At 40.7% G+C, this 26672-nt stretch overlaps 1 protein-coding gene across 10 annotated transcripts in view; it reads right to left on the reverse strand.

Annotated features, from left to right (window-relative positions):
- Positions 1-26672, reverse strand: part of LOC144609249 (ciliary neurotrophic factor receptor subunit alpha-like) — a 411896-nt gene that overhangs the window by 23711 nt on the left and 361513 nt on the right. For all 10 annotated transcript variants that reach the window (XM_078427709.1, XM_078428140.1, XM_078428002.1 and 7 more), the window contains one exon: positions 1155-1338. In XM_078427709.1, coding sequence (XP_078283835.1) covers positions 1155-1338 — 184 coding nt within the window. The remainder of the gene's footprint in view (positions 1-1154; positions 1339-26672) is intronic.

Below are 26672 nucleotides of genomic sequence, written 5' to 3' on the forward strand. Positions count from 1 at the left end.
CGTTTCGGGTCGAGACCCTTCTTCATTCTGAAGAAGGCTTTCGACCCGAAACACCTATTCCTTCTCTCCAAAGATGCTACTGTCCCACTGATTTACTCCAGCATTTTATGTCTATCTTATATAAATTCATGTTTTATTTTATTTTTCTCCTTGCATGTAGGTTTGTTTGATTTAAGGAATTAAGAAAAAGTTATAATATCATTAAATAATTTCTACAACCTGGGTTATAATCAAAATTCCACACTCAGAATTTAGTCTATCAGATTTACTCCTTACAATCTTTTCAGTCTCTGTCCTCTTCTTAGATCTAAGATATTTATTTCATGTATTTTGTAATTAACCAGAATTTGGCATTGAGGACGTTGTCATAGGGGAATGACATAGACTGCCTGAGTAACATGACATATCGCCTTTAACAGTTAGTTATCATTGGGCATGGTTTTATGGTAGAACCATAAGGTAGCATAGCAGTACAACATGCAAAATTTGAAGTTCCGTCTATGCGTTGGCAATTCTAAGCATCGTCAAAGCACGAGCAGACAGGGTTCCCTGACTGGCTCCAGTCATTCTACTATTACCAGACTGAGAAAAGTTGTTAGTATTTTAATGGCTTCTACCAGGCAAGAGTGAATGTGAATACTGGGTTAAAGTGTGATCCATTATGGTGTACTACAGTGCTTAGTAATTTATTGGTTTTCAATGTCTCGGCTCATAATTAGCAGTAATAGCTGGAGCAAAGCGATGGAGGTCGAAAACCAATCAATGACCAGCCAACGAAAAAGGGGTAAATGCAAAAGTTGGCAACAATAAAAATGGACCCACATGTTATTTGAACAGAATGATAACAGTCCTTGGCACCCACTAAGGAAAATTAATTAAAAAAAATTGCTGCATGGTAGATTCAAAGCCAAGCCTCAAAAATAGAAACACATATTTGCACAAACATGTAAACAATATATTATTTGTGAATGACAATTTACATGTAAGTGCATGACAGGTGTACACATTTCAGTTGGACAAATTCTCCTGACCTCAATAAAAGGATCATTTAAAAAACTTGGCCAACCATGTTTTTCATCCTTTAGCTTGGGAAGACTTTCAGGGTTGTAATGGATTTAAATTGAAAAAAGCTGAACTGCTATATTATGGCATACCATTGTTAATTTTTTCTTCAGGCTTGTAATCTGATGCCAATGCAGTCCATGGTGTTGCGTGTACAGCCTTACTCCATTCACTCCAGTTACCAATCTCACTGTCCTTAGCAGCAACTTGTATAATGTGTTCTTTCCCCTCATACGCATCAGTGATTATATGAAATGGAACATCAGTCACCTCGACCTAGGAACAACAGAAACAGATCATCAGACAACTATTGACAAGTAGTAAAGGAAAGAAGCAAAGCAACAATAAGATATATATCACTGTTGACACTTTTAGGATTGTATCACCCTTTTGAAATACCAATTTCTCTACATTCCCCTGCAGTAATCCAAATGTCACTGTATAGAAATTGACTCCAATCTATTTATTGTTTGTGTTTCAAACTACTGCAACAAACAGTGACATTGTACTGTCAAAATTATCTCATCGCTTGTTTCCTTCAACCTTTATGACATCTCGCATTTAAATTCTTCTTCACCAACTCAGTTTCACAGTCTCAAAAATGAAAATGAAAATATGGAGCCATTTAAAGATACCAATTATACTGGTTCACCATTTTAAAAAATGTCCATGAAAAAAAATCCAATTAATTCATTTAAATGAATAAATTTCACATTCAAACTCTTGAAAATTATTCTAACCACTGCAGAAAGAAAATAGACATTTTAATGGGAACGTTGGTCTAATTTTGGACACGATTTCATTCAAAAAAATAACATAAGCCAATTGATCGTATGTCCATATTCACTGCTAAATTAACTTTCATAATCAATAGGAGCAGTGGAAACCTGGCTCTTTGCCAAGTCTCTCTTCTACTCAGATATCTTAGAAGATGCGTATTTCTATAGGAAATCATTATTCCCAAAGCAGCATAGCTCGATTTTAACCTGACTCTGCAGAAGTTGAGAGTTTCAGATAAGCTTAGATTTCCGGTCCAGATTTGTACTTATCCATCATGGAAAGAAACAATCTATAGAATATCTGGAAATATACGTACTAAAATGCTAGAAACACGATTCATAAAATCGGCATCTAAATTTAAAACGTTTTCAGGATGATTCTCGAGCTAAAGTCTTCTGCTGAAAGATTACAATTATTAATATCAAATGCTGTATCCAGATGAATCTGGATACATCTTTCAGAATCCTGCTGATAAATTACTCAAATCTTGACAGGTTCTTAGATCTGGCAACAGATAACTAATTTGGGCACAAATGAGCATGGGATATGAAAGATAACCTTGGGGGTGGGGACTGTGAGGGAAACAGTCTTAAAGGGAAGCACAGTTTGAAGATAATTTGTAATACACACTGGGATAATTAACTATGACAGTGAGCTCAATCTTGATATTGCCTCAATATTAAAATAATATGGACAATGTTGTGTAGATGCTGCGTGATCCTATTGGCATGTAAATAAATGCATGATAAATAAATAAGTATGATAGATAAATACATTCTGTCCTGCGTTGAGGACTATCTAAGTTTTAGGTTAGTGCAATGAAACCAAGGAAGATAAAATACTTGAATTTAAAATGAAGCATTGGGAAACCAGATGTGGATCCATGTATGGGCTGAGAAAACAGCTGCAGTAAAAACTAATATAATTTACGGAAATCACAATGGTTGTAGCCAAGCACAACACTTGGTAATCGGGTTCATCTTTAACAGTGTACTCACTATCATCAAGACATGTGGAAAATAATTCCAATTCCTAAACCATTGATGTATCCAGACAGATTAATCTTATAGAAAGTTCCATTTCCGACAGGATTGCTGAGGTTGACTTTGTCATAATCTGGTTCAGGTTTTAAAAAGCACAATACCCAGCTTGAACAAAATTACAATCAAATGCTCCAGACCTTTTGAAGGAGATGGATATTTTAAATATTGTCTCACCTTATTTTGATGAATTAGCAATTTCAATTATATATTTTAAAAATTCAATGTCAATGACTCATTGCATTAAGATAGCGTGCAATAGTTTAATCAATAAATGTACTTCTTGTTTTAATTTTTCGCAGAACCAAATCATTAATCATGAATGGATGGACTTTCTAATGACTTCGTAAATGCACTAGAGTCAAAGAGTTGCATAACACAGAAGCAAGCCTCTCTGTGCTTCTGCCATACCATTATGCCTACCTGTATTTATCCCACTTGTCTGTATTAATTCCATTTCCCTCAATGTCGTGTTCATTCAAGTACTTGTCCAGATTTCTCTTAAATATTGCTCCTGCCTCCACCAGCTCTTCTGGTAGCTCATTCCAGTTACCAACTACTCTTCATGGGCAAAATGTAATCCTCAGTTCCCCTTTAAATCGCCACCCTCTCACAAACCCATGCCCTAGTTTTAGATCACCTTCCTGTGGGAAATAGCCTCTGTCTATCCACCCAATTTAGTTTAGAGATACAGCGCGGAGACTTCGGCTCACCGAATCCACGCCGACCACCGATCACCCTGCACACCAGCACAATCCTACACACACTATGGACAATTTTTTTTACAATTCACAGAAGCCAATCAGCCTACAAACCTTTACATCTTTGGAATGTGGGAGGAAACCTGGAGCACCAGGAGAAAACCCTTGCAGTCACAGGAAGAGCGTACAAATTCCGTACAGACATGCCCGTTGTCAGGATTGAACCCGGGTCTATAGTGCTGTAAGGCAGCAACTCTACTGCTGCCACTGTGCCTCCCTAGATTATTCTATGTACCTTATTATTCGACGTATTATTCTATATACCTTTATCACATCACTGCTACTCCGCTTTGATACAGGGGAAAGCTGGCGTATCCAATATCTTCTTAGAACTCAAGCCCACCGTTCCAGGCAATAACCCTATGAATCTTTTCTATAGCCTCTGTGGCTCAATCACATCTTTCGCAACTTCCGAGCTGCTCCACTAGTCCTGACATTGAACTGGCTGAACCATTTGAGCGTTTGGTTAAGGGTAACAATTTAATTGAGCTAATGAATGAGAAAATTTCACTTGGAAACAACTGAAGATGGTTGCAAACAGATGTCCAAGGGGTAACAGGAATGCCATTTTGGGGATAATATCATTTGCTTCCAACAATCATTGTCCTAAGTGCCAGATATTACTCCAGAATGAGAAAAGAGTTACGAATATTTGTAATATTGTTGTTCAATGGCATATTGCATTAGTTATATTTTGATGTTTAATTACTTCTATGGCGCAGCAGTGGAGTTGCTGTCTTACCGCGCTTGTAACGCCGGAGACCCGGGTACGATCCCGACTATGGGTGCTTGTATGTACGGACTTTGTACGTTCTCCCCATGACCTGCGTGGGTTTTCTCTGAAATCTTTGGTTCCCTCCCACACTCCAAAGACGTACAGGTTTGTAGGTTAATTGGCTTGGTATAATTGTAAATTGTCCCTAGTGTGTGTAGGATAATGTTAATGTGCGGGGATCGCAGGTCAGTGTGGACTCGGCGGGCCGAAGTGGCTGTTTCTGCACTGTATCTCTAAACTAAACTAAAAAAACAAGGCTTGCTACAGTCCTTCTTGAAAGCAGAAGCCTAAAAATGTTAGCTGTAAGAGAGAATTGCAACTCTCCACTTTCCACCACAATTATTTACCACAGTGCTGATGGCAAATCTGTCTGTTGACGGAGTCAAGTGTTGTTGCAGTCCCACTGATAAGTGTAAAGACAGGATCCGGCTAGGTTTCTTTCCGCTGAAGCTCATTTTACACCTATGCCTATATTAAGACAATTGGTTTTGTCGTGCTATCTCAGGTGGGATTCAGTGGAGATCTCACTCGGCCACCAATCTCATTTGACATCGTGAAAATGAGTAAAACAAACCAATTTATTTGAATATTTTCATTTCATATTTCACAAGCCAACCTCCAATCCTTCCGTCACCATTATATGTGACGTACTCCCTTAGCAGGCAGAAATTCTAACTTGAACCTCTTTCGGCTGTTTAATTTGCAATTATTCTTACAAAAAGTACAATCACCATAAATATAACGATGATCAAAGCATTATATAAAAAGAAGATCCACAAAAGAAAATTATGTAAGCTGAAACTATGTAGGGCAATATTTTTTTCTGGGTGTCTCTCAACAAGTGGAAGAAAGTTTCAGGATGGCAAATTAGTTTGACAAAATGCAATATTGGTTAATCCCTTCCAATGGAACAAATACCTCAGTATTTTTAGTTCTCTCCAACTGAAGCTTACCTGAGGAATTGAGAGTGGTAAGGTATAAGATAAATGGAAATAAGACATATTGCGGCAACGTGGCACAGCGATAGAGTTGCTGCCTGACAGGGTCAGAGACCTGGGTTCGATCTTGACTATGGGTGCTGTCTGCACTGAGTTTGTACATTCTCCCCATGACCTGTATGGGTTTTCTCCGAGATCTTCTGTTTCCTCCCACACTCCAAAGACGTACAGATTTGTGGATTAATTCACTTAGCATCAATGTAAAAAAATTGTCCCTAGTGTGTGAAGGATAATGTTGTGTGTGCCAGGATTGCTGGTCGGTGAGGACTCAGTTGGCCAAAGGGACTGTTTCCATGCTGTAGCTAAAAACTAAAACATAGATTGCAGCCCCAAGGCTGATTTTGTGCTTGTGGAGTCTTACAGCACAGAAACAGACTCAACTCATTTTTGTTGATCAAGATGTCCCATCTTGGGGCAGCTAGTCCACAATTAATTCATTTCCCTCTAAACCTTTCCTATCATGTACATGTCCAAATGTCTTTTAAATGCTGTTATTGTTTCTGACTCAACTACTTCCTCTGGCAGTTCGTCTCATATACTCACCACCCTCTGTGTGAAAAAGATGTCCCTCAGGTTCTCATTAAATCTTACCCTCCTCATCTTAAACACTATGCCCTTTCGTTTTAGCTTAGTTTAATTTAGATATACAACGTGGAAACAAGCCCTTCGGCCCACCGAGTCCACGCCGACCAGCGGTCTCCGTACAGTAGCACTATCCTACACACGATGGATAACTTATAATCTTTACCGAAGCCAATCAACCTCCAAACCTGTCCGTCTATGGAGTGTGAATGAAAACCGGAGCACCCGGGGAAAACGCCTGTGGTCATGGGGAGAACGTATAAACTCCATACAGACAGCACCCATGGTCAGGATCAAACCCATGTTTCTGGCGCTATAAGGCAGCAACTCTAATGCTGCGCCACCGTGCTGCCCCCTCTGCCCATTGATTCCTCTGCCTTGGGAGAGAGACTAAAATTGTGTAAAGGACAACCCTCTCTAGACTTTAAATTGGATTCTCACAGGAAGTTCCTCCCTTCCAAACTAGGGCAGCATGTTTCCATCAAAGTTTGATGGTGCAAAAATCAAATGGTGAACACTTGGGTAGGTTCTATTCCGAGCGTGAAATATTCCCTGGGCTTATTTCTGCTATATATTTCATTCAGGGGATTGCTTTGATCCATTTTTTCATTAGAGTTCCTTGTGCAACACTCTTGGTTCATTGAGATCGCAGGAGTTCTGCAACATCTCTGTCAAAAGTACAACTCTTAATTAATAGCAGTCCCAAGGTAGACACAAGACACAGGAAGCCCCAAGGTCTTCATGTCCAAAAGAAACAGAGAAAGGTATGTCTGAATAAATCAAGGGCGAAGTTTAATTTTAAGAACACTATAATTGAGAAGATGCCCTCAATTTCAGTGCAATTACTTGACCTGTAGTTTTGGATATTCTATAACAAATGCATATATTTTAATTCAGCACAGTAAAAACATGGAGTGCGTGGGCTAATGTATTCTAATTCTTCAAAGAATGAGTGGGACATACACAATTGACATTATGATTAATGTGGAGGGGTCATGCTTGCTGGGTGAATGGATGAAGAACTTTTTCACCCTGTCCTTAATCAGTTCATCCATTTCCAAAAAACAAGGTGAACAAAAGTTCACTGCAGTTAGGGGTCATACTTGCATGCAACATTCTTATTGTTCCAAGATTAAAATGTTTTTCTCTTGCAGGTACCATGATCTGAGAGGCAGTTACGCCCATGTCCCAATGCTGTGAGAATGCATGGCGTTTGATCTGAATAGAGAATAGGGTCAACTTAAAGGCAATAAAGTAAGAAAAAAATTAAACCGCTTGAACATGGCAATATGAATTAAAAACAGGCAGGAACGATTACTGCCGAAATGCTCAAGATTATCCGGCCCCATCTGTTTGGTGTTAATTAACCATTTCACCAAGACCTCCAGCGTCTAAATACCCAGCGATGGGACCAAATGTGAACTTAACTCTCAGCATTACTTTCTTTTACATCGTGCTATCTTTTCATTTATTTTTGTGCGAGCATCAATCTCAGGTTTTTTTAATATACAGAGCATCAATGTCATTGCATTTCATTGTAAAATTAAATCCAAATAAGGTGGTAGGTAGGAATAAAAATCTGGCTATAGTGTCTTGAAAATGTTTAAACATATGGATGGAGCTGAGAGTATTATTTTTTACCTCCAAATTGTTTTCTCTTAATTATTTGTGTGAAGTACATCAATTTAACCATGATCAGAAAGAGACGCCAACCTGAAAATGGTTGGGGAGAAGAGAAAGAAAAAGTTGCAATTATTCAGGAGAGGGGGTTGGGAATAGGGGTTCTAAAATCTCACGCATTTGTTCAGTACCTCTTCCTTAGGAAAGGAAAGAATGAAACTGCTGTATACTATATCACCGCGATGAAACTGTGTGAGAGCCCTGACTTTACCACAAATTCATGCTGCTCCACTGTGTGATCTGTAAATTGGGGAATTGATAGAAGAGTTGAACAACAACATCGTAAATAGAATCGTTCTTCAAGGCCATTATTTTTCATGAAATGACAAGATGGCGGCGTGCACTTCCTCGTAGCAATGGGTTTACATAATTGTAGCTGTGGCTTCTATCAAATATCAGGGTTTGTAGAATTAGTCCAGGGTGTTCTACTATTATTTGACTTAGGTTTGGTCATTTCTGCCACTTCAGGCTTTAGTCTAGCGTATGTAAGACAATCCAGTCAATTCTCAATTAATTATTACTAGACTCTTAAAAGACGGAAATATTTGGAGATGTTTTACATGGGGGATGTTGAGTTTTCACCTGACTATACTATTGGAAGCATGTGGCACACATCCAACGCCAGAATCAGGTTAACAAAAAAATAAGGTTAATAAAACCGTATTGTTCTGGTTATTAAATGAGGTGGTTATTTGTTAACCTTATTCTTTCTACTGTTGTGAGATACTGTTGGAAGAAGGCCATGTGCCTCGAGGGCAAAACATTTTTTGAGAGGGAAATGTTTGGATATGAGCTTGCCAGACCGAGCAAAACTACTTCAAAAGGTCTACTTTTCAAATAGGAATTTCACAACAAGGTTCAAATGGAAATATAATTACTTCCATTAATCAACAATTGGATGAAACAAATGAAAAAAGACAAAGGTTTTGTTGGATATAAGTATCTGAAGCGCAGATTACGAGTGAAGTCTATTGCAAGCCTCACAACAATTTTGCTACCATCCATTGCAATATCCTAATTAAAAATTTTGCATGTTCAAATAACTGTTTAACTTTTTCTAAATTACAGAAGGAAAAAGCAGGAAATTTGAAGAAATATCATAACTCCACTAAGTCACTTAACATAGTCGCATAGAACATCTCTGGCAATTCTGCCAATTTCTCAATGGCGATTAGAATAGGGTGTGAGTGTGAATATGAACAATATGAAGAAAAAAAACAAAAAACAAAAAACACACACACACACACACACACTTGAATACACACATCCTACAAATAAAAATTGCATTGTGGAATTATACTTTTTTTTTATCCCAATGTTTAAAGTTTTTTCCTAATTCAGACCGAGATGCACAGAATTACTGTACAGAAGGAAATCATTTGGCCCATTGTGCTTTTGCCAGCTCTTTGAAATTCTCATTAATCTAGTCTTTCCCTGGAGCTCTGTCGTTTTTTTTCCCATTTCCACTGGAGTGCAATTCACCTTTGATCGTTACGACTGAATCTTTATCCACCACCTTTGCAGATTATTACTCACTGGTAAAAATAAATTCTCTTCTCCCATGTGATTACTTTGGGAACTGACTTAATAGGTTAACAATTCTGACAACAGAAGTTGCCCCATGTTCCATCAAAATCTCTGAATTTTGCAAACATCAATTAAGTCTGCTCAAAAAGAATATCAGAAATAAGAACAGTCGATGCAGCAGATCTTTTACCTGATCCATATGCTGGCATGGCACTAACACAAGCAAATTATCAGAGGTGCCTCATCGAGTCATAGATCACAAAAATAGGCCCTGACCTCTCTTAATCACATAGAATGCAGGTTGTGTAGGCATTGGCAATGTGTGTTGACTTTTGCATACTTCTATTAGCACCCCCCTCATCCATTTCATCAAGAAAAACATCTATGTTTGCTGATATAATGATGCCAGATGGTTAAGTATGCTCAGTCCCCTCCATCATCCAAACTTCATGGGTTTTGGTTCACAGTCAGGATCACAAGCAACACCTTGCTAATGTCGGAGAAACCACAATTACATTGCAGAATGCATCAAACAAACTTCAGTTAATTCATGCAAGATGGCAACTACATGTGTGCACCAAGTCAAGGATGCAAAATGTGAAGTTCTTAATTGTACTTAAAAGGAAAGGCAGGAGATATTATCACTTGATTTGCTTCTAAGCCAATCCAGTACAACCTCAGACTAAGGAAAAGTATTTTATCTACACTGATCGAAATCTATCCTTTCCTGCCAGTTTGTGTAACCTACAGACAAGGAACTCGTTCTTTACTCTCTATTTCTAATATCCTGTGGACAGTGGAAGGTGGATTACCAGTAGAAGTGAAGACGACCTCAGCAAGATTAAAAGCAAAAAGATCAAACCATCAGCGGTGTCATCCCACAATGGACACCAGACATCAAAGATGGAAACACTCTGGCATTTTGTGCATGGACATATCATTTTTAGAAAATAAAGTGGAATTCGATACTCTGTATTTTAGAAAGATTATACGGGTATGTGGGAAATCCAAGATGATTTCCCATGATCCAGAACCGTTTTGTTTGGTTTAGTTTAGTTCAGTTTAGAGATGCAGCGTGGAAACAGGCCCTTCGGCCCACCGAGTCTGCACCAACCAGCGATCGCCACACACTTACACTATTATACACACTCTAGGGACAAATTGCCATTATACCAAGCCAATTAATCTACAAAGCTGTACATCTATGGAGTGTGGGAGTAAACTACAGATCCTGGAAAAAATTCACGCAGGTCACAGACAAGCACCCGTAATCAGGATCGAACCCGATCTCTGGCGGCTGCAAACTTACTAGCCAACCGATCTTCATTTACATTTTTAAAAAAGACACTAAGTGCTGTAGTAATTTAGCACCTCGTGTGCACGATATGAACATTGAATTCTAAAATTTTAGATAACTAACCAAAACAACCCTTTTCCCCTTCCACATATATCCATTACTCTGGCTTCACATTCACTCCTCTTCTCTCCTTATCTCACACCTTTTATCTCCTTCCCATCTGGCCATTTACCAATCTACCAATCAACCCCCCCACCCCAAGTATCTAACATGTATCCACCTATCACTTGCCAGGTTTTGTCCTGCACTCCATGCCCTTCCAGTTTCCTCCCCCCCGCCCCCCCACTGCAATCAGTCTTAAGAAGTGTCTCGACCCGATACATTGCCTATCCATATTCTCTAGAGATGCTATTTCATATTTCAGATACAGCGCGGAAACAGGCCTTTTCGGCCCACCAAGTCCGCACCGCCCAGCGATCCTCGCACATTAACACTATCCTACACACACTAGGGACAATTTTTACATTTACCCAGTCAAATTAACCTACATACCTGTACGTCTTTGGAGTGTGGGAGGAAACCGAAGATCTCGGAGAAAACCCACGCAGGTCACGGGGAGAACGTACAAACTCCTTACAGTACAGCACCCGTAGTCAGGATCGAACCTGAGTCTCCGGCGCTGCATTCGCTGTAAAGCAGCAACTCTACCGTTGCGCCACCGTGCCGCCCTATCTGACTCACTGAGTTACTCCGGCATTTTGTGTCTTTTTTTGTATATCAACATCTGCAGTTTCTCGTATCTACATTTATATCCATTTATATCTATCGCTACCAACAGAATTCCCAACACAGATCCCTGTCAAAGACCTCCAGCCAGAACAACACCCTCCCACCACAATCTTCTGATTTTTATGAGTGAGCCAGTAATGAATCCAAAGGATCAAGTCACTGTGGATCCTGTGAATGAAAGATGAGATGGAATGCAATAACATATATTTAATCTTTGCTAATGTGAATTTGTTATTATAATTATTTTGATTGTGTACATAGTTTGGATTATCATGAGATGAAAATATCATTGCAATTGAAGGGTTTCATGTTTTTGCATTCATTAACATAAAGAACATAAACTAATTTGCTGTTTGCGAGTTTTGAATTTGTAAAAAATATTGCAACTGATCTTATGTAATTCATGTCTCGTGAAGGAATCTCCAGAATAACAAATACTGGGAGCAAAGCTGATCATTTACCGGGACTGCTGGTCACAACTTATATTCACTAAAATCCACTTTGTAACTGTCCGTAATTAATGTTGGAGTTGAAAATAAAAGTTCTTAAAGTAACCTTGTAAAAATAAGGCAAATGAAAAATTGAATAAAATGAATAACCATTATTTTAGCTTCACCTATATAATAATAATAATAATGCATTTTATTTATATAGCGCTTTTCATATACTCAAAGACGCTTTACAGAGATTTTGAGAACATAGGGAAATGAATAAATAGATAAATAAGTAAATAAATAAATGAACAGAGAAAGGAGACAGAAGGTGAGGTGACCTTCAGTGGTTGAAGGCAATACTGAACAGGTGAGACTTCAGCGATGTTTTGAATGTGGTGAGTGTGGAGGAGTCTCTAACGGTTTGGGGTAGTGAGTTCCATAGGGTGGGAGCAGCAATGGAGAAAGCCCTGTCCCCCCAGGATCTGAGTTATATGTACTATCCACCAAAGTTACAGAGGACTTTCAAATCCATGATAGACACAAAATGCTGGAGTAACTCAACGGGACTGGCAGAGTCTCTGGATAAAAGGAATGGGTGACGTTTCAGGTTGAGAACCTTCTTCAGGACTCGATCCAAAACGTCACCAATTCCTTCTAACCAGAGATACTGCCTGTCCCGCTGAGTTACTCCAGCATTTTGTTTCTATTTTTGGTGTAAACTAAAAACTGCAGATCCTTCCTACACATTTAGAATCCTTGATTATGTTTTCCCGGTGATATTCATTCATCTAAAAGAAAAGAAAAATCCCTCAAAGAATAATTAATGCAGTATTTGCCACAAGTCTATTGGAAAATCACAAGGCAGAGCTGGTGGAGCCAAGATTTTCAACCCCCCTCAGCAGTGCTCCCTGCCCATTGCTTCTCCCTGACTTGCCCTGTAGTCAGATTCCAAGAATCTGACACACTTCTATTAAGTCACTCTTCTCATTCTGCCAAAACCTAGGTTCTTAAACTCAAATGGCCCCACTCCTACTATTTGCAATGTGAGAATAATAGGATTTGCAGAATCACTACTTTTGTTCAGAAAAAAAATTGCAACAAACACTAGTTTTTTGTCCCAAGCATATCAACAGAAAGCCTGCTTGGTGTTCAATAAAAAACAAATTCAGCCGATTCAATGTCTTTAAAGAAATAGCTACAATTATGAATCTCCTGATACAAACCATTATGGTTAAAGTATAATGTTGCCGTAATTTCTTTTGATGGGTAGTTCTTACATATTTTAAAGCAACATCATTGCATTGTATTGTGCCTCCAAAATTTAATCTTTTGACTTCAGAGGCAATGGGGTATTCACTGATGGTACTGTATTGTATGTTTTAGTGCTAACTAGACCAAGTGGACTTGTTGGGCCCAAACCTCACCTGCATTGGTGCAGCACCCTCTCCTCCCCCTCTCCTTCCCCTCTCCCACCCCCTCCTCCCTCCCCCACTCACTCCCTCCTCCCCTCCCCCTCCCCCCTCATCCTCTCCCCCTCCCCTACCTCCCTTCTTCTCCTCCCACTCCATCCCCCTCAACCCCCCTTATCCTCCTTCCACCCCCTCCCTCTCTCCCCCCCTCCCTCCCCCCTCCATCCTTAGGAGATAGATTTAAACTTTAAAATGTGAATAACTTAAAAAATATAACACTGATTTCAATGAAACTTCTTCCATTCGCACCAAAGGAATGACGGGGAGTGAGGTGGGCCTAAAATTGTTGCGCTATTGTGTACCGTTTTGGCTGTAGTTCAGGAACAAACAAACAAACAAACAAGAGTTTTAGCATATAGATGACTGGGGATGAATTTCTAGGCACCTATCCTTTAGACTCTAGATATACAGCATGGAAACAGGCCCTTCAGCCCATCAAAGTCGCACCGACCAGTGCACTAGCATCATCCTGTACACTAGGAACAATTTACAATTTGTACTGAAGCCAATTAATCTACAGACCTGTATATCTTTGGAGCAAGGGAGGAAACTGAAGCACTCGGAGAAAACTCATGCAGTCACCGGAAGAACATACTAACTCTATACAGGCAGCACCTATAGTCAGGATCAAACCCGGGTCTCTAGCATTGTAAGGCAGAAACTTTACCACTGCTCCACTGTGCCTCCTCTAAATTATCATCAGCAATTCTGTGAACGAACTACTGTTAATAACTTTTCTTTCTTCTTAGGCAGTTTCCCTGGGTTGAGAATGAATTGTTCCCACACTTCAAAGAGGTTTGATGTGAAGGCTTCCAAATATCAATGCAGGAAGTTTGCGGAGTGTTGCAAAGATAATAGGGTTGTCAGAGAAGGAGATTCATGATAAAAGTGTCCCAATATTTCTCTGTTTTAACTTTCCTAATGTAGACTGGGTCTGCCATAGTGCTGTGGGCTTAGATAAGGTGGAATTTCTTAAGAATACATGCATCATCATTAGCTAAGCGTGAGGTGTCAGAAAACTGGAGGGTGGTTAAAATTTTTGCCTTTATATAAAAAGGGCTGCAAAGAAAACCTGAGAACTAGAGACCAGCAAACCTAACGTCTGTGGCAGAAAAGTTACTGGAGGGTGTTCTGAGAAAAACACAAAGACAGGGGTTGATTAGGAATGGTCAGCATGGATTTATGCGTTGGGGGTCATGCCATATGAATCTGAATAAGCTTCTTGATGAAGTAACCAAGAAGGTTATTGAGGGCAGGCCAATAGACTTCAGCAAGGCCTTTGATAAGGCTGCACATTGCAGGCTGCTGTGGAGTGTTCGATCATATGGGATCCATGGTGAGCTTGCTAACTGGATACAGAATAGTAGGATATAGGAGGTGGTCGTGGAGAGTTGTTTTTGGACTGGGGATCTGTGACTTGTGGTGTGCTTCAGGGGTCATTACTGGCTCCTTGTTACTTGTCATAGAACAAAGAATAGTACAGTGCAAGAACAGGCCTACAATGTCTGTACCGAATATACGATACGACACAACTTTATTTAATCCCAGGAGGGAAATTGATATGCCAACAGTCATAAAACACAAAGATACACGATACCCATAACCCAGATCCCTCCATTCACTGCCTATCCGTATGCCGATCCAAAAGCCTTTAAAATGTCACTAACGTATCTGCTTCACCACCACACCCGGCACCTTATTCTAGGTACTCACCATCCTCTGTGTAAAAAACTTGCCCCACATATCTCCTTTAAACTTTGCCCCTCTCAAGTTAAGGCTATGCCCTCTAGTATTTGATTTTTCCATCCTGGGAAAAAGATTCTTTCTGTCTACCTAGCGATGCCTCTGATAATTTTATATACTTCTACCTGGTCTCCCTGCAACCTCTGCCGTTCCAGAGAAAACAATCCAAGTCTGTCCTGTACCTAATACCCCATAATCTAGCCATTATACTGGTAAACCTCATTGGCACCATTTCCAAAGCCTCCACAGCCTTCCTGTAATGGGGTGATTAGAACTGCACGCGATACTCCAAATGCTCATCTCTATCAATAATTTGGATGGCAAAGACATGGTTAGTAAAGTTAATGGTTAAGATGGCAAATAAGTGGTATTAGTTGTCTACCATACCAAAGAATGGTTCGCTTCAACTTCTAGACAACCATCTATGGACAACCAATTTATTAGGCTCACTTCCAACAGCTAAAACCGTCAAATTCACAATAATTTTGGTATAATTGCCAAAACCTAATATCTTCCTTTTCCTAAATAAAACTACTATACAAACCAATTCAAGGGAACCAATCTAATACTTGATGGGTTATTCAAAACAATAAAAACCAGTGGCCTGTGTAAAGTTCCCTTATTCTCCTAAATAGTATGCGGTTAACAGCACTGTCTGAACCATTTTTACTTTTAAGTGCCTTCATTTTAGCTGCAACCAGTGCTTCTTATGCAGCAGTTTTAATGACAACCCTATTCGATGAGGCCACGGCTTCATCTTCAGATGTGAAATCTGATGCCAATTATCTTTTTAAGTGGTCAGATATATCTTTCTGCTCCACGATAACCTGCCCTGACAAATGTCTCAAAGGGATCCCAGTAATCTTTTGTCGTTCCCTTGACTTCTGGTGCAAGTATAAAATAATCTTACCATCACACTAACAGTTCACTCTCCTGTTCTCTAATGCCATATTGCCATTCTTATTGCTGGCTTTAATTATGCTCAGATTTTTTTGTTGTTATATTCTTGACAAAAAGACCAGATAGAATTACTTTTGTACATCTTTGTTTCCTTACAAACATTTCTTCTTTGCTACCTGGACTTCATTTTGTCTTGAACTCTTTTGTTTTGCAAAGTGATAATTGACTTCCCCATCTTAGAGTGTTAATTTAAAAGTAATCTACTTTTCTCTTGCCATGTCATAATATATCTCCTTCAACTCCAATCTCCTTCAACTTCAACAGGGTAGCACGGTGGCACAGCAGTAGAGTTGCTGCCTTATAGCACTTGCAGTGCCAGAGACCCGGGTTTGATACCGACATGGGTGCTGTCTGTACGGAGTTTGTACGTTCTCCCCGTGACCTGCGTGGGTTTTCTCCGAGATCTCCGGTTTCCTCCCACACTCCAAAGACATACAGGATTAGTTTAATTGGCTTGCTATGAGTGTAAATTGTCCCTAGTGTGTGTAAGATAGTGTTAATGTGCATGGATCGCAGGTCGGTGCGGACTCGGTGGGCCGAATGGCCTGTTTCCACATTGTATCTCTAAACGAAACTAAAATCGAAACTATTTCCCTATAATTGATCAATTGCCCATCCTGGAAATTAAATACTGTGTAAAAAATTAAATCAGAAATGGAAATCACTGTTACCCAAGAAATATTTGATAACAAAGTTATGCATTACGTCCAATAGATTTTCCATAATGCAAAGGATGCGATAATGCTATAATGCTATACCATTATGAACATGGAAATGGAAAAGAAATAGGAGTAGAATTTGGCCACTCGGTCCGTCAAGTCTACACCACCATTCAGTCATGGCTGATCTATCTCTCCCTCCTAACCCCATTCTCCTGCCTTCTCCCCATAACCTTTGATGCCCACACTAATCAAGAAATGGTTAGTAGAAATAAAGTTAAGAAGAAAACAAATACTTTTCTCATTGTGCTTATTGGGTTGCTTATTAAATCTCTCTCAAAATAACATGCCAGATAATAGCGATTTTTATAAAAATATTCATGGCCTGTTCTGTTCCTCTCGAGACCTTTCAACTCTGCAAAGATCAATCCTGGGTTAGCAGTCCCAGCAGTTAAATCCTCTTTTTAACAAAGAAAATGCTGTGGTACCTCCGTATAACACAAAATATCTTAATGAAACCAACATAAGCTTTATATTTAATTCACCCTTTTAATCCAGCTAGATTGCAGTAATTATTATTGCACCCTCAAAATGCCCCTTTTTTTCATACACATACACATTAATAAAAATATAATATATCATAGCCTTCATGTGCTTATGATTTAGTTTAGGTATGCTATTGTAATCCCTATGGCTGAAATTTAGTTTATCAATCTTACTAGTACTGAGCAGTTTAATCTTCAAGTCTTTCTGAAAAACAAACATGGAGCAATGATGTTATATTATTTTATGTTTTATTCTTTGATCTTAATCCTCAATTTCCTGTACTCTTTGATATCTGTACATGATTTCACAATGAAATAAATATTTCATTCCGTATATTGTGTTAGATGCTGCAAAGGAAATTTAAAACCCCAAATTGGGTTAATTGGAGTCAGAAATACTTACTCTTGGATCCTCAAAATGGGCGGCATGGTGGCGCAGCGATAGAGTTGCTGCCTTACAGCGCCAGAGACCCGGGTTCAACCCTGACTACGGGTACTGTCTGCATGGTGTTTGTTCTCCCTGTGACTTGCATGGGTTTTCTCTGGGAAGCTCCAGTTTCCTCCCACCCTCCAAAGATATATCGGTCTGTAGGTTAATTGGCTTGGTAAAATTGTAAATTGTCTCTAGTGTGTGTAGGATAGTGGTAATGTGTGAGGATCGCTGGTAGGTATAGACCCAGTGGGTCCAAGGGCCTGTTTCCGTGCAGTATCTCTAAACTTGGCTAAACCAAACCTGATTCCTTCATCCGGAACCAGAACCAGAGGACACAGTCTAAGAATAAAGGGGAGGCCATTTAAAACTGAGGTGCGAAGAAACTTTTTCACCCAGAGAGTTGTGAATTTGTGGAATTCTCTGCCACAGAGGGCAGTGAATGCCAAATCACTGGATTAATTTAAAAGAGAGTTAGATAGAGCTCTTGGGGCTAGTGGAATCAAGGGATATGGGGAGAAGGCAGGCACAGGTTACTGATTGTAGATGATCAGCCATGATCACAATGAATGGCGGTGCTGGCTCGAAGGGCCAAATGGCCTCCTCCTTTATTTATTTTCTATGTTTCGATCACAAATGAGCCATGTCTCTGTATAAAATGGATGCTCCTCCCCACAATGACTCTATTTATAATGTACATCAGGCATGAGTGACCAACAAGTCCCCAACTGGGTACCTTCAGCAATCATTGGATCCCTACATCTGGCCCTAGGTTTGCCAAAACTCAACAGCATTCCCATCAGAACTCCACCATGTCCTGTACATCCCACACCAGTGCGTACCACAGTTCACATTCTTCAGTGTGGTTAACTGAAGTATAAAGCTGGAATCTTACTTGCTCATACAGTCTGAAGATTCCTAGTGAAGGGTGCCATGTTGAGAATTAGGAACGGTAAACTGCCTCTCAAGTGACTCCAAAAATTCTGTGAGTAACTGCAAGAATTATTCCCTTTGCTAAATAAAATCTACGGTATGGTTTTAGGATAAATTAAAACATATTGTGCATAAGAAATCGATTCAACTTTTGCACCTTATTTATTTTACATCTTAGACTCAATGTTTGTTCCTCATTGCAATGGTCTGGACAGTTAATACAATGGTGAAACTATCATTCCGCAGTGTTCCTAAAGAGTAAATCATACAGCAATCTTGATTGATTGCATATACACAGACAGCTAAGTTCCAAAAATCAAGATGTTGTCGTCCAAGTTAGACTCTCTTCCAGATGTTCCCACAATCACTGTACTTTGCTGAGCCAGCATCAAAATAGCAAGCACTGTGGTGGACAGCATTAAACTCAACAAGAAATAGTAAGACTTTGCCATTCCAGTGAGAGATTTAAAAAAAACCTCTGCGAGAGGCTTTACCAAACAACTTCCATGATGCTGAGAAAGATCCTTTGCAAATAAGAACAAAAATAAGAACATTTCTGCACACACTCAGAAAGCTGAGCAGCATCTGCGGAAACAGGAACAGAGTTAACATTTAGGTCTGAGATTCTTCTTCTGACGTAGGTCTCAGACCTGAAATGTTAGCTCAGTTGTTAGCTGGATGTTAGCTGGATAGAGCTCTTAAGCTCTTAAGGATAGTGGAGTCAGGGGGTATGGGGAGAAGGCAGGGGTACTGATTGAGAATGATCAGCTATGATCACATTGAATGGCGGTGCTGGCTCGAAGGGCCGAATGGCCTCCTCCTGCACCTATTGTCTATTGTCTATTGTTTATCTTTACCAAGACACTGCCTGAAGGCTGATAAATCCCCAGGGCCTGATGGTCTGCATCCCAGGGTACTTAAGGAGGTGGCACTAGAAATTGTGGATGCATTGGTGATCATTTTCCAATGTTCTATAGATTCAGGATCAGTTCCTGTGGATTGGAGGATAGCTAATGTTATCCCACTTTTTAAGAAAGGAGGGAGAGAGAAAACAACGAATTATAGACCAGTTAGTCTGACATCGGTGGTGGGGAAGATGCTGGAGTCAATTATAAAAGATAAAATAGTGGCACATTTGAATAGCAGTAACAGGATCGTTCCGAGTCAGCATGGATTTATGAAGGGTAAATTATGCTTGACTAATCTTCTGGAATTTTTTGAGGATGTAACTAGGAAAATGGATAGGGGAGAGCCGGTGGATGTAGTGTACCTTGACTTTCAGAAAGTCTCGATAAGGTCCCACATAGGAGATTAGTGGGCAAAATTAGAGCAGATGATATTGGGGGTAGGGTACGGACATGGACAGAACATTGGTTGGCAGACAGGAAACAAAGAGTAGGGATAAATGGGTCCCTTTCAGAATAGCAGGCAGTGACTAGTGGGGTACCGCAAGGCTCGGTGCTGGGTCCACAGCTATTTACAATATACATTGATGATTTAGATGAAGTCAAGTCAAGTCAAGTCAAGTCAATTTTATTTGTATAGCACATTTAAAAACAACCCACGTTGACCAAAGTGCTGTACATCTGATTAGGTTCCAATGGAAAAAAATGAAACATACAGTAGCACGCAAACAGTTCACAGCGCCTCCTCAATGAGCCTCAAACGCTAGGGAGTAGAAATAGGTTTTGAGCCTGGACTTAAAGGAGTCGATGGAGGGGGCAGTTCTGATGGGGAGAGGGATGCTGTTCCACAGTCTAGGAGCTGCAACCGCAAAAGCGCGGTCACCCCTGAGCTTAAGCCTAGACCGCGGGATAGTGAGTAGCCCCAAGTCGGCCGACCTGAGGGACCTGGAGTTAGAGAGGTGGGTTAGAAGATTTTTGATGTAGGGGGGGGGGGGGGGGGAGTGTCCATTTAGGGCTTTATACGTGAATAGGAGGAGCTTGAAGTTGATTCTGTACCGTACAGGGAGCCAGTGGAGAGAGATGAAGGGATTAAAAGTAACATTAGCAAATTTGCAGATGACACAAAGCTGGGTGTCAATGTGAACTGTGAGGAGGATGCTATGAGGATGCAGGGTGACTTGGACAGGTTGGGTGAGTGGGCAGATGCATGGCAGATGCAGTTTAATGTGGATAAATGTGAGGTTATCTACTTTGGTGGCAAGAACAGGAAGGCAGATTATTATTTGAATGGTGTCAAGTTAGGAAAAGGGGAAGTACAACGAGATCTGGGTGTCCTTGTACATCAGTCACTGAAAGTATGCATGCAGGTACAGCAGGCAGTGAAAAACCTAATGGCATGTTGGCCTTCATAACAAGAGGAGTTGAGTATAGGAGCAAAGAAGTCATTCTGCAGTTGTACAGGGCCCTGGTGAGACCACACCTGGAGTATTGTGTGCAGTTTTGGTCTCCAAATTTGAGGAAGGACATTCTTGCTATTGAGGGAGTGCACCATAGGTTCTCAAGGTTAATTCCCAAGAAGGAGGGACTGTCATATATTGAAAGAATGGAGCGACTGGGCTTGTATACACTGGAATTTAGAAGGATGAGAGGGGATCTTATTGAAACATATAAGATTATTAAGGGATTGGACACATTAGAGGCAGGAAAGATGTTCCTGTTGTTGGGGGAGTCCAGAACCTGGGGGCATAGTTTAAGAATAAGGGGTAGGCCATTTAGAACGTAGATAAGGAAAAACTTTTTCAACCAGAGAGTTGTGAATCTGTGGCATTCTCTGCCTCAGAAGGCAGTGGAGGCCAATTGTCTGGATGCTTTCAAGAGAGGGTTAGATAGAGCTCTTAAAGAAAGCAGAGTCAACGGATATGGGGAGAAGGCAGGAACGGGGTACTGATTGTAGATAATCAGCCATGATCACAGTGGATGGCGATACTGGCTCGAAGGGCCGAATGGCCTACTCCTGCACCTATTGTCTATTGCCCCACAGCAGTTTCCGTTTTTATTTCAGATTTCCAGCATCTGGAGATTTAGTTTGATTGCTTTGCAAGTATGCTATTTCACAATTGAAACCCTTTTTCAATTTTCATCTTTCTTTTTTTGTTAAACCTTTGTTTCCCTCTCTCTATTTTGCTTTCTTTAGCTGATTCTTAGTGAATTAATCATTTAAATTCATATTTTCTTGTCATGACTGCTCTTCAATAATTCTTCAGTTATTCAATAAAGAAGAAATACAGGTCCCTAATCCACTTTGGAAGTTGCCAAACTGAAAATGGTTCAAATTACTAGTGATATCCCGGTGCAATATTGCACAAGAAGGATTCTGAAATTCGTACTTTCAGACTTTTAAATGTATTTTTCCATAGTTTTTAAAGCAGGTACTGTCACAACATTCAGACATGGATATAGGACAGGTTTAAAGGGATATATGAGCCAAATGCAGGCAGGTGGAACTAGTATAGATGGGGCATGTTGGTCAGAGTTTCGGCAACTTGGGCCAAAGGGCCTGTTTCCATGCTGTATGACTCTGTGATTCAAAAGGCTTTTGGTATTTAATGGCTTTCAAGACCTTCTGAGCCAGGTTCTCAGTGGTGCTGTGCAGATCCTACACTGGCTCTGGGTGCTTCTTGGGTCAGAATGGTCAACTTGCGAAATGCAGGCGGGTGGCAAGGCCAAGCAGCAGGTTACACTGGGCACAATTGTCCTGTGGTCTCAAAAAGAGTAAAACTGATAACCATGTATCAATAGTGCTCTTAATAATGTAAAACATTTCACACGTGTAATGATAAGAAATTTGACATTAAATACTTAAGACACAAGATCAGAAGACCAAAAGAAGGGGCCATTGAGGTAGGTTTTAAGGGAATGAAGAGAGGGAGAAGGATTTAGGGAGTTTATAGGAAACCGTCTCCTGAAAGAAACTCTCAGGTGCCATGATTAACCATTTGAATGATTGATCATGTCAGATTACAGAGAAAGAAAAAAAAAGAAAAAAATTGCAAAGAGTTAAGTGACCAAAACATCATACATAGTGTGTGCCCAATGCACATACATACATATGATTATTTTTAGAAGTTGGCTGGTGTACGTAGCTGTTCCGGGTCTAGATCATGTTTCACATCAGCCTGGTTCTACTCAAGCTCACATTTTCCAACACATCAATCACATGAATATGAGCACTGGCAATTCTCTATTTATTTTCTTACCTATTAGGTCCTTTGAATTTCCCAAACCTGACACATTTAACAATCAAAATAAAGAGAGAGCAGTTTCTCCAAGGAAGATAATGGAAACTTCCCTTTGCAGTTGCTTTTCATTGGATTTTCCTTTTCCCCTTGACCTCCATTAGGCTCCTCCAGGATAATAAAACATCTGCTCGTAAAATATCTGGCATTGATGACTTACTATGTGACAAAATCCAAGTTACAACCAAAAGCTATTGCGGCAGGGCGACGCAGCGGTAGAGTTGCCGCCTTAAAGCGCCACAGACCTGGGTTCAATCCTGACTACGGGTCCTGTCAGTACAGAGTTCGGACGTTCTCCCGGTGGCCTGCATGGGTTTTCTCCGGGTGCTCCGGTTTCCTCCCACACTCCAAAGACGTACAGGTTTGTAGGTTAATTGGCTTGGTAAAATTGTAAATTTTCCCTAGTGTGTGTAGGATAGTGGTAATGTGTGGGGATCACTGGTCAGTGTGGACTCTAAACGCACCCGTGACAATTTATACTCAACACTAGCTAATGACACAACATAAAATGATGGTGAGTTGGTGGCACAGCATGTCACTCAGTGTCATTGCTACAGTGCTAAATATTTTGATTCAGTTGTGAGTAAATCTCATGACTGTGTAGCCGGACACAGTGGGAACCCCATCTTCCCGTTCGCTGACGACACCACCATTGTTCGAAGAATTACATATGGCGATGAGTCAGAGTATAGAAGTGAGATTGACCGATTGACCAAATGGTGCCATCACAACAACATGGCTCTGAATGTCAGTAAGACCAAGGAACTGATGGTGGACTTTGGAAGGGGAAGGATGAGGGCCCACAAACTTATCTATATTAACGGGACGGTGGTGGAGAGAGTCAAAAGCTTCAAATTCCTGGGCGTGCTTATTTCTGAAGATCTTTCCTGGACCCAGTAAACTGGTGCAATTATAAAGAAAGCCCATCCACGCCTCTACTTCCTGAGAAGATTGCAGTGATTCGCTATGTCAGAGGATTTTCTTGAACTTCTACAGGTGTACATTAGAGAGCATTTTGACTGGTTGCATCATGGCCTGGTTCGGTAACTTGAATGCCCAGGAGCGAAGACTGCAAAAAGTGGATGAAACCTAGTCCATCACGGGTTCTGACCTCCACACCATTGAAGGACTCGCAACCTCAAAAAGGCTGCCAGCATCATCAGAGACCAACACCACCCTGGCCACACGCTAATTTCACCCCTGCCATCAGGAAGAAGGTACAGGAGCCTGAAAACTGCAACATCCAGGATCAAGAACAGCTTCTTCCCTACAGACATCGGCCTATTAAACACTACAACTTCCAATAAGCTCTGAATTACATAGTACTATTTTTTTTCGTGTTTTTTTTGAGTGCGTGTGTGTTTTTGTGTGTGTGTGTGTTTGTATATGTGCGTGCATTTGTGTGTGTGTGTGTGTGTGTGTGTGTGTGTGTGTGTGTGTGTGTGTGTTTTTGTTTGTGTGTTGTGTGTATGTGTTTGTTTTTGTGTGTGTGTGTTTTTGTGTGTGTGTGTATGTTTTGCATGTGTTTGTGTGTGAGTGTGTGTGTGTATTTTGTGAGTGTGTGTGTGTATTTTGTGTGTGTGTGTGTGTGTGTGTGTATGGGTTTTGTGCGTGTTTGTTTTTGTGTTTGTGTGTGTGCGTGCATATATACACATAAACTGAACATTTTTTCCTCGTTTATTGCATCGTTTACAGTTTACTAAGTTTACATATTCTGTTGTCCTGCTGCAAGTTATAATTTCATTGTTCTATTTGGGACATATAACAATAAATCACTACTCTTGAGTGATGAGTAAACTGGGAGAAAGTTCACTAGTTTTAAAATTCTCATTCTGTCTTCAAATTTCTCATGGCCTCATTGCTCACTCCCTTTGTGATCTCCTCCAATTCCACAACCCTCCCAGATGTCTAACTTCCTTCAGTTTTGGCCTTCTGAGTATTCACATTTTAATTCCCACACCAGTTGTCAATCCCTAAAGATTCCCAAGAAATTCTCTCCTCAAGCCCCCATTTCCCTCACTATCTTGAAGATAGACACAAAATGCTGGAGTAACTCAACGGGACAGGCAGCATCTCTGGACAGAAGGAATGGGTGATGTTTCGGGTCGCGACGCTTCATCAGACTGATGTCTCAATGAGAGTCTCGACCTGAAACGTCACCCATTCCTTCCCTCCAGAGATGCTGCCTGTTCCGCTAAGTTACTCCAGCATTTTGTGACATCTTTGATTTAAACCAGTAACTGTAGTTCTTTCCCCCACTATCTCTCTTTCTTCCTTTGAAAGGCTCTTTACAAAAATCTTCTCTACGAGGCTTTTCCCACCTGTGCTAACATCTAGCTTGAAATTAGATGTTTTCGAATGCTTCTATGGTTGGCTTGGAATGTTTTATTACATTGAATGGACAATGTAAATGTCAAGTGGTAGAGGGGGTTATCTAGCAGAAAAAGTGTACTGTTTGAAAGGGAATTAATTATTCCCACGTTTGATATCCTTTCTAGCAATCAGCTGCAGGATAGAATGATAATCAATGCTGCAAATTGCATTTAGAAGCAGGAAGGGCAATACAAAGTTATAAGTGGTCGGAGAATCAGGCAAGGAATTGCAACTGCACAGAAAACCTACGTGCAGCGTAGGTTTACTAGGTTAATTCCCAGAATGGCGGGACTGTCATATGTTGAAAGACTGGAGCGACTAGGTTTGTATACACTGGAATTTAGAAGGATGAGAGGGGATCTTATCGAAACGTATAAAATTATTAAGGGGTTGGACACGTTAGAGGCAGGAAACATGTTCCCAATGTTGGGGGAGTCCAGAACCAGGGGCCACAGTTTAAGAATAAGGGGTAGGCCATTTAGAACAGAGATGAGGAAAAACTTTTTTAGTCAGAGAGTTGTGAATCTGTGGAATTCTCTGCCTCAGAGGGCAGTGGAGGCCAATTCTCTGAATACATTCAAGAGAGAGCTAGATAGAGCTCTTAAGGATAGCGGAGTCAGGGGGTATGGGGAGAGGGCAGGAACGGGGTACTGATTGAGAATGATCAGCCATGATCACATTGAATGGCGGTGCTGGCTCGAAGGACCGAATGGCCTTCTCCTGCACCTATTGTCTATTGTCTAAAAGTGCCAAATATAGGAGTTGGATCTCACGAGCATTTTTTAAATTTCACTTCCCATCCTGCAGCCAAGCAAAGAAACAGGTGGTGTCCTTGCTGACGAGTCCACCCACCACTTGTGGCAGGGGGCTCAATGAACAATTGGCCACAATCTCACAGAATCAACTGGTGGGTGGATCAGATGTTTTGGAATGGGAAGAGCGTTGATTGGCAGAGGGGTGAGGATGGTGACCGTTTGATGTCAGGAGTGCAGATGTAGTTACTGAACATCATAAGGTCATAAGTGATAGCAGTAGAATTAGGCCATTCGGCCCATCAAGTCTACTCCACCATTCAATCATGCTTGATCTATCTCTCCCTCCTAATCCCATTCTCCTGCATTCTCACCATAACCTCTGACACCTGTACTAATCAAGAATCTATCTATCTCTGCCTTAAAAATATCCGCTGCCTTGGCCTCCAAGGCCTTCAGTGGCAAAGGATTCCACAGATTCACCACCCTCTGACTAAAGAAATTCCTCCACATCTCCTTCCTAAAGGAACATCCTTTCATTCTGAGGCTGTGGCCTCTAGTTCTAGACTCCCCCACTAGTGGAAACATCATCTCCACACCCACTTTATCCAAGCCTTTCACTATTCTGTATGTTTCAATGAGGTCCCCCCTCATTCTTCTGAACTCCAACAAGTACAGGCCCAGTGCCGACAAACGCTAACCATAGGTTAACCTACTCATTCCTGGGATCATTCTTGTAAACTTCCTGTGGACCCTTTCCAGAGCCAGCACATCGTTCCTCGGATATGGTGCCCACAATTGCTCACAATATTCCAAATGCGGCCTTACCAGCGCCCTATAGAGCCTCAGCATTACATCCCTGTGTTTGTATACAATCCCTCT

This window comes from Rhinoraja longicauda, chromosome 1 (assembly GCF_053455715.1).
Source record: "Rhinoraja longicauda isolate Sanriku21f chromosome 1, sRhiLon1.1, whole genome shotgun sequence".
In the NCBI taxonomy this organism is placed as follows: domain Eukaryota; kingdom Metazoa; phylum Chordata; class Chondrichthyes; order Rajiformes; family Arhynchobatidae; genus Rhinoraja; species Rhinoraja longicauda.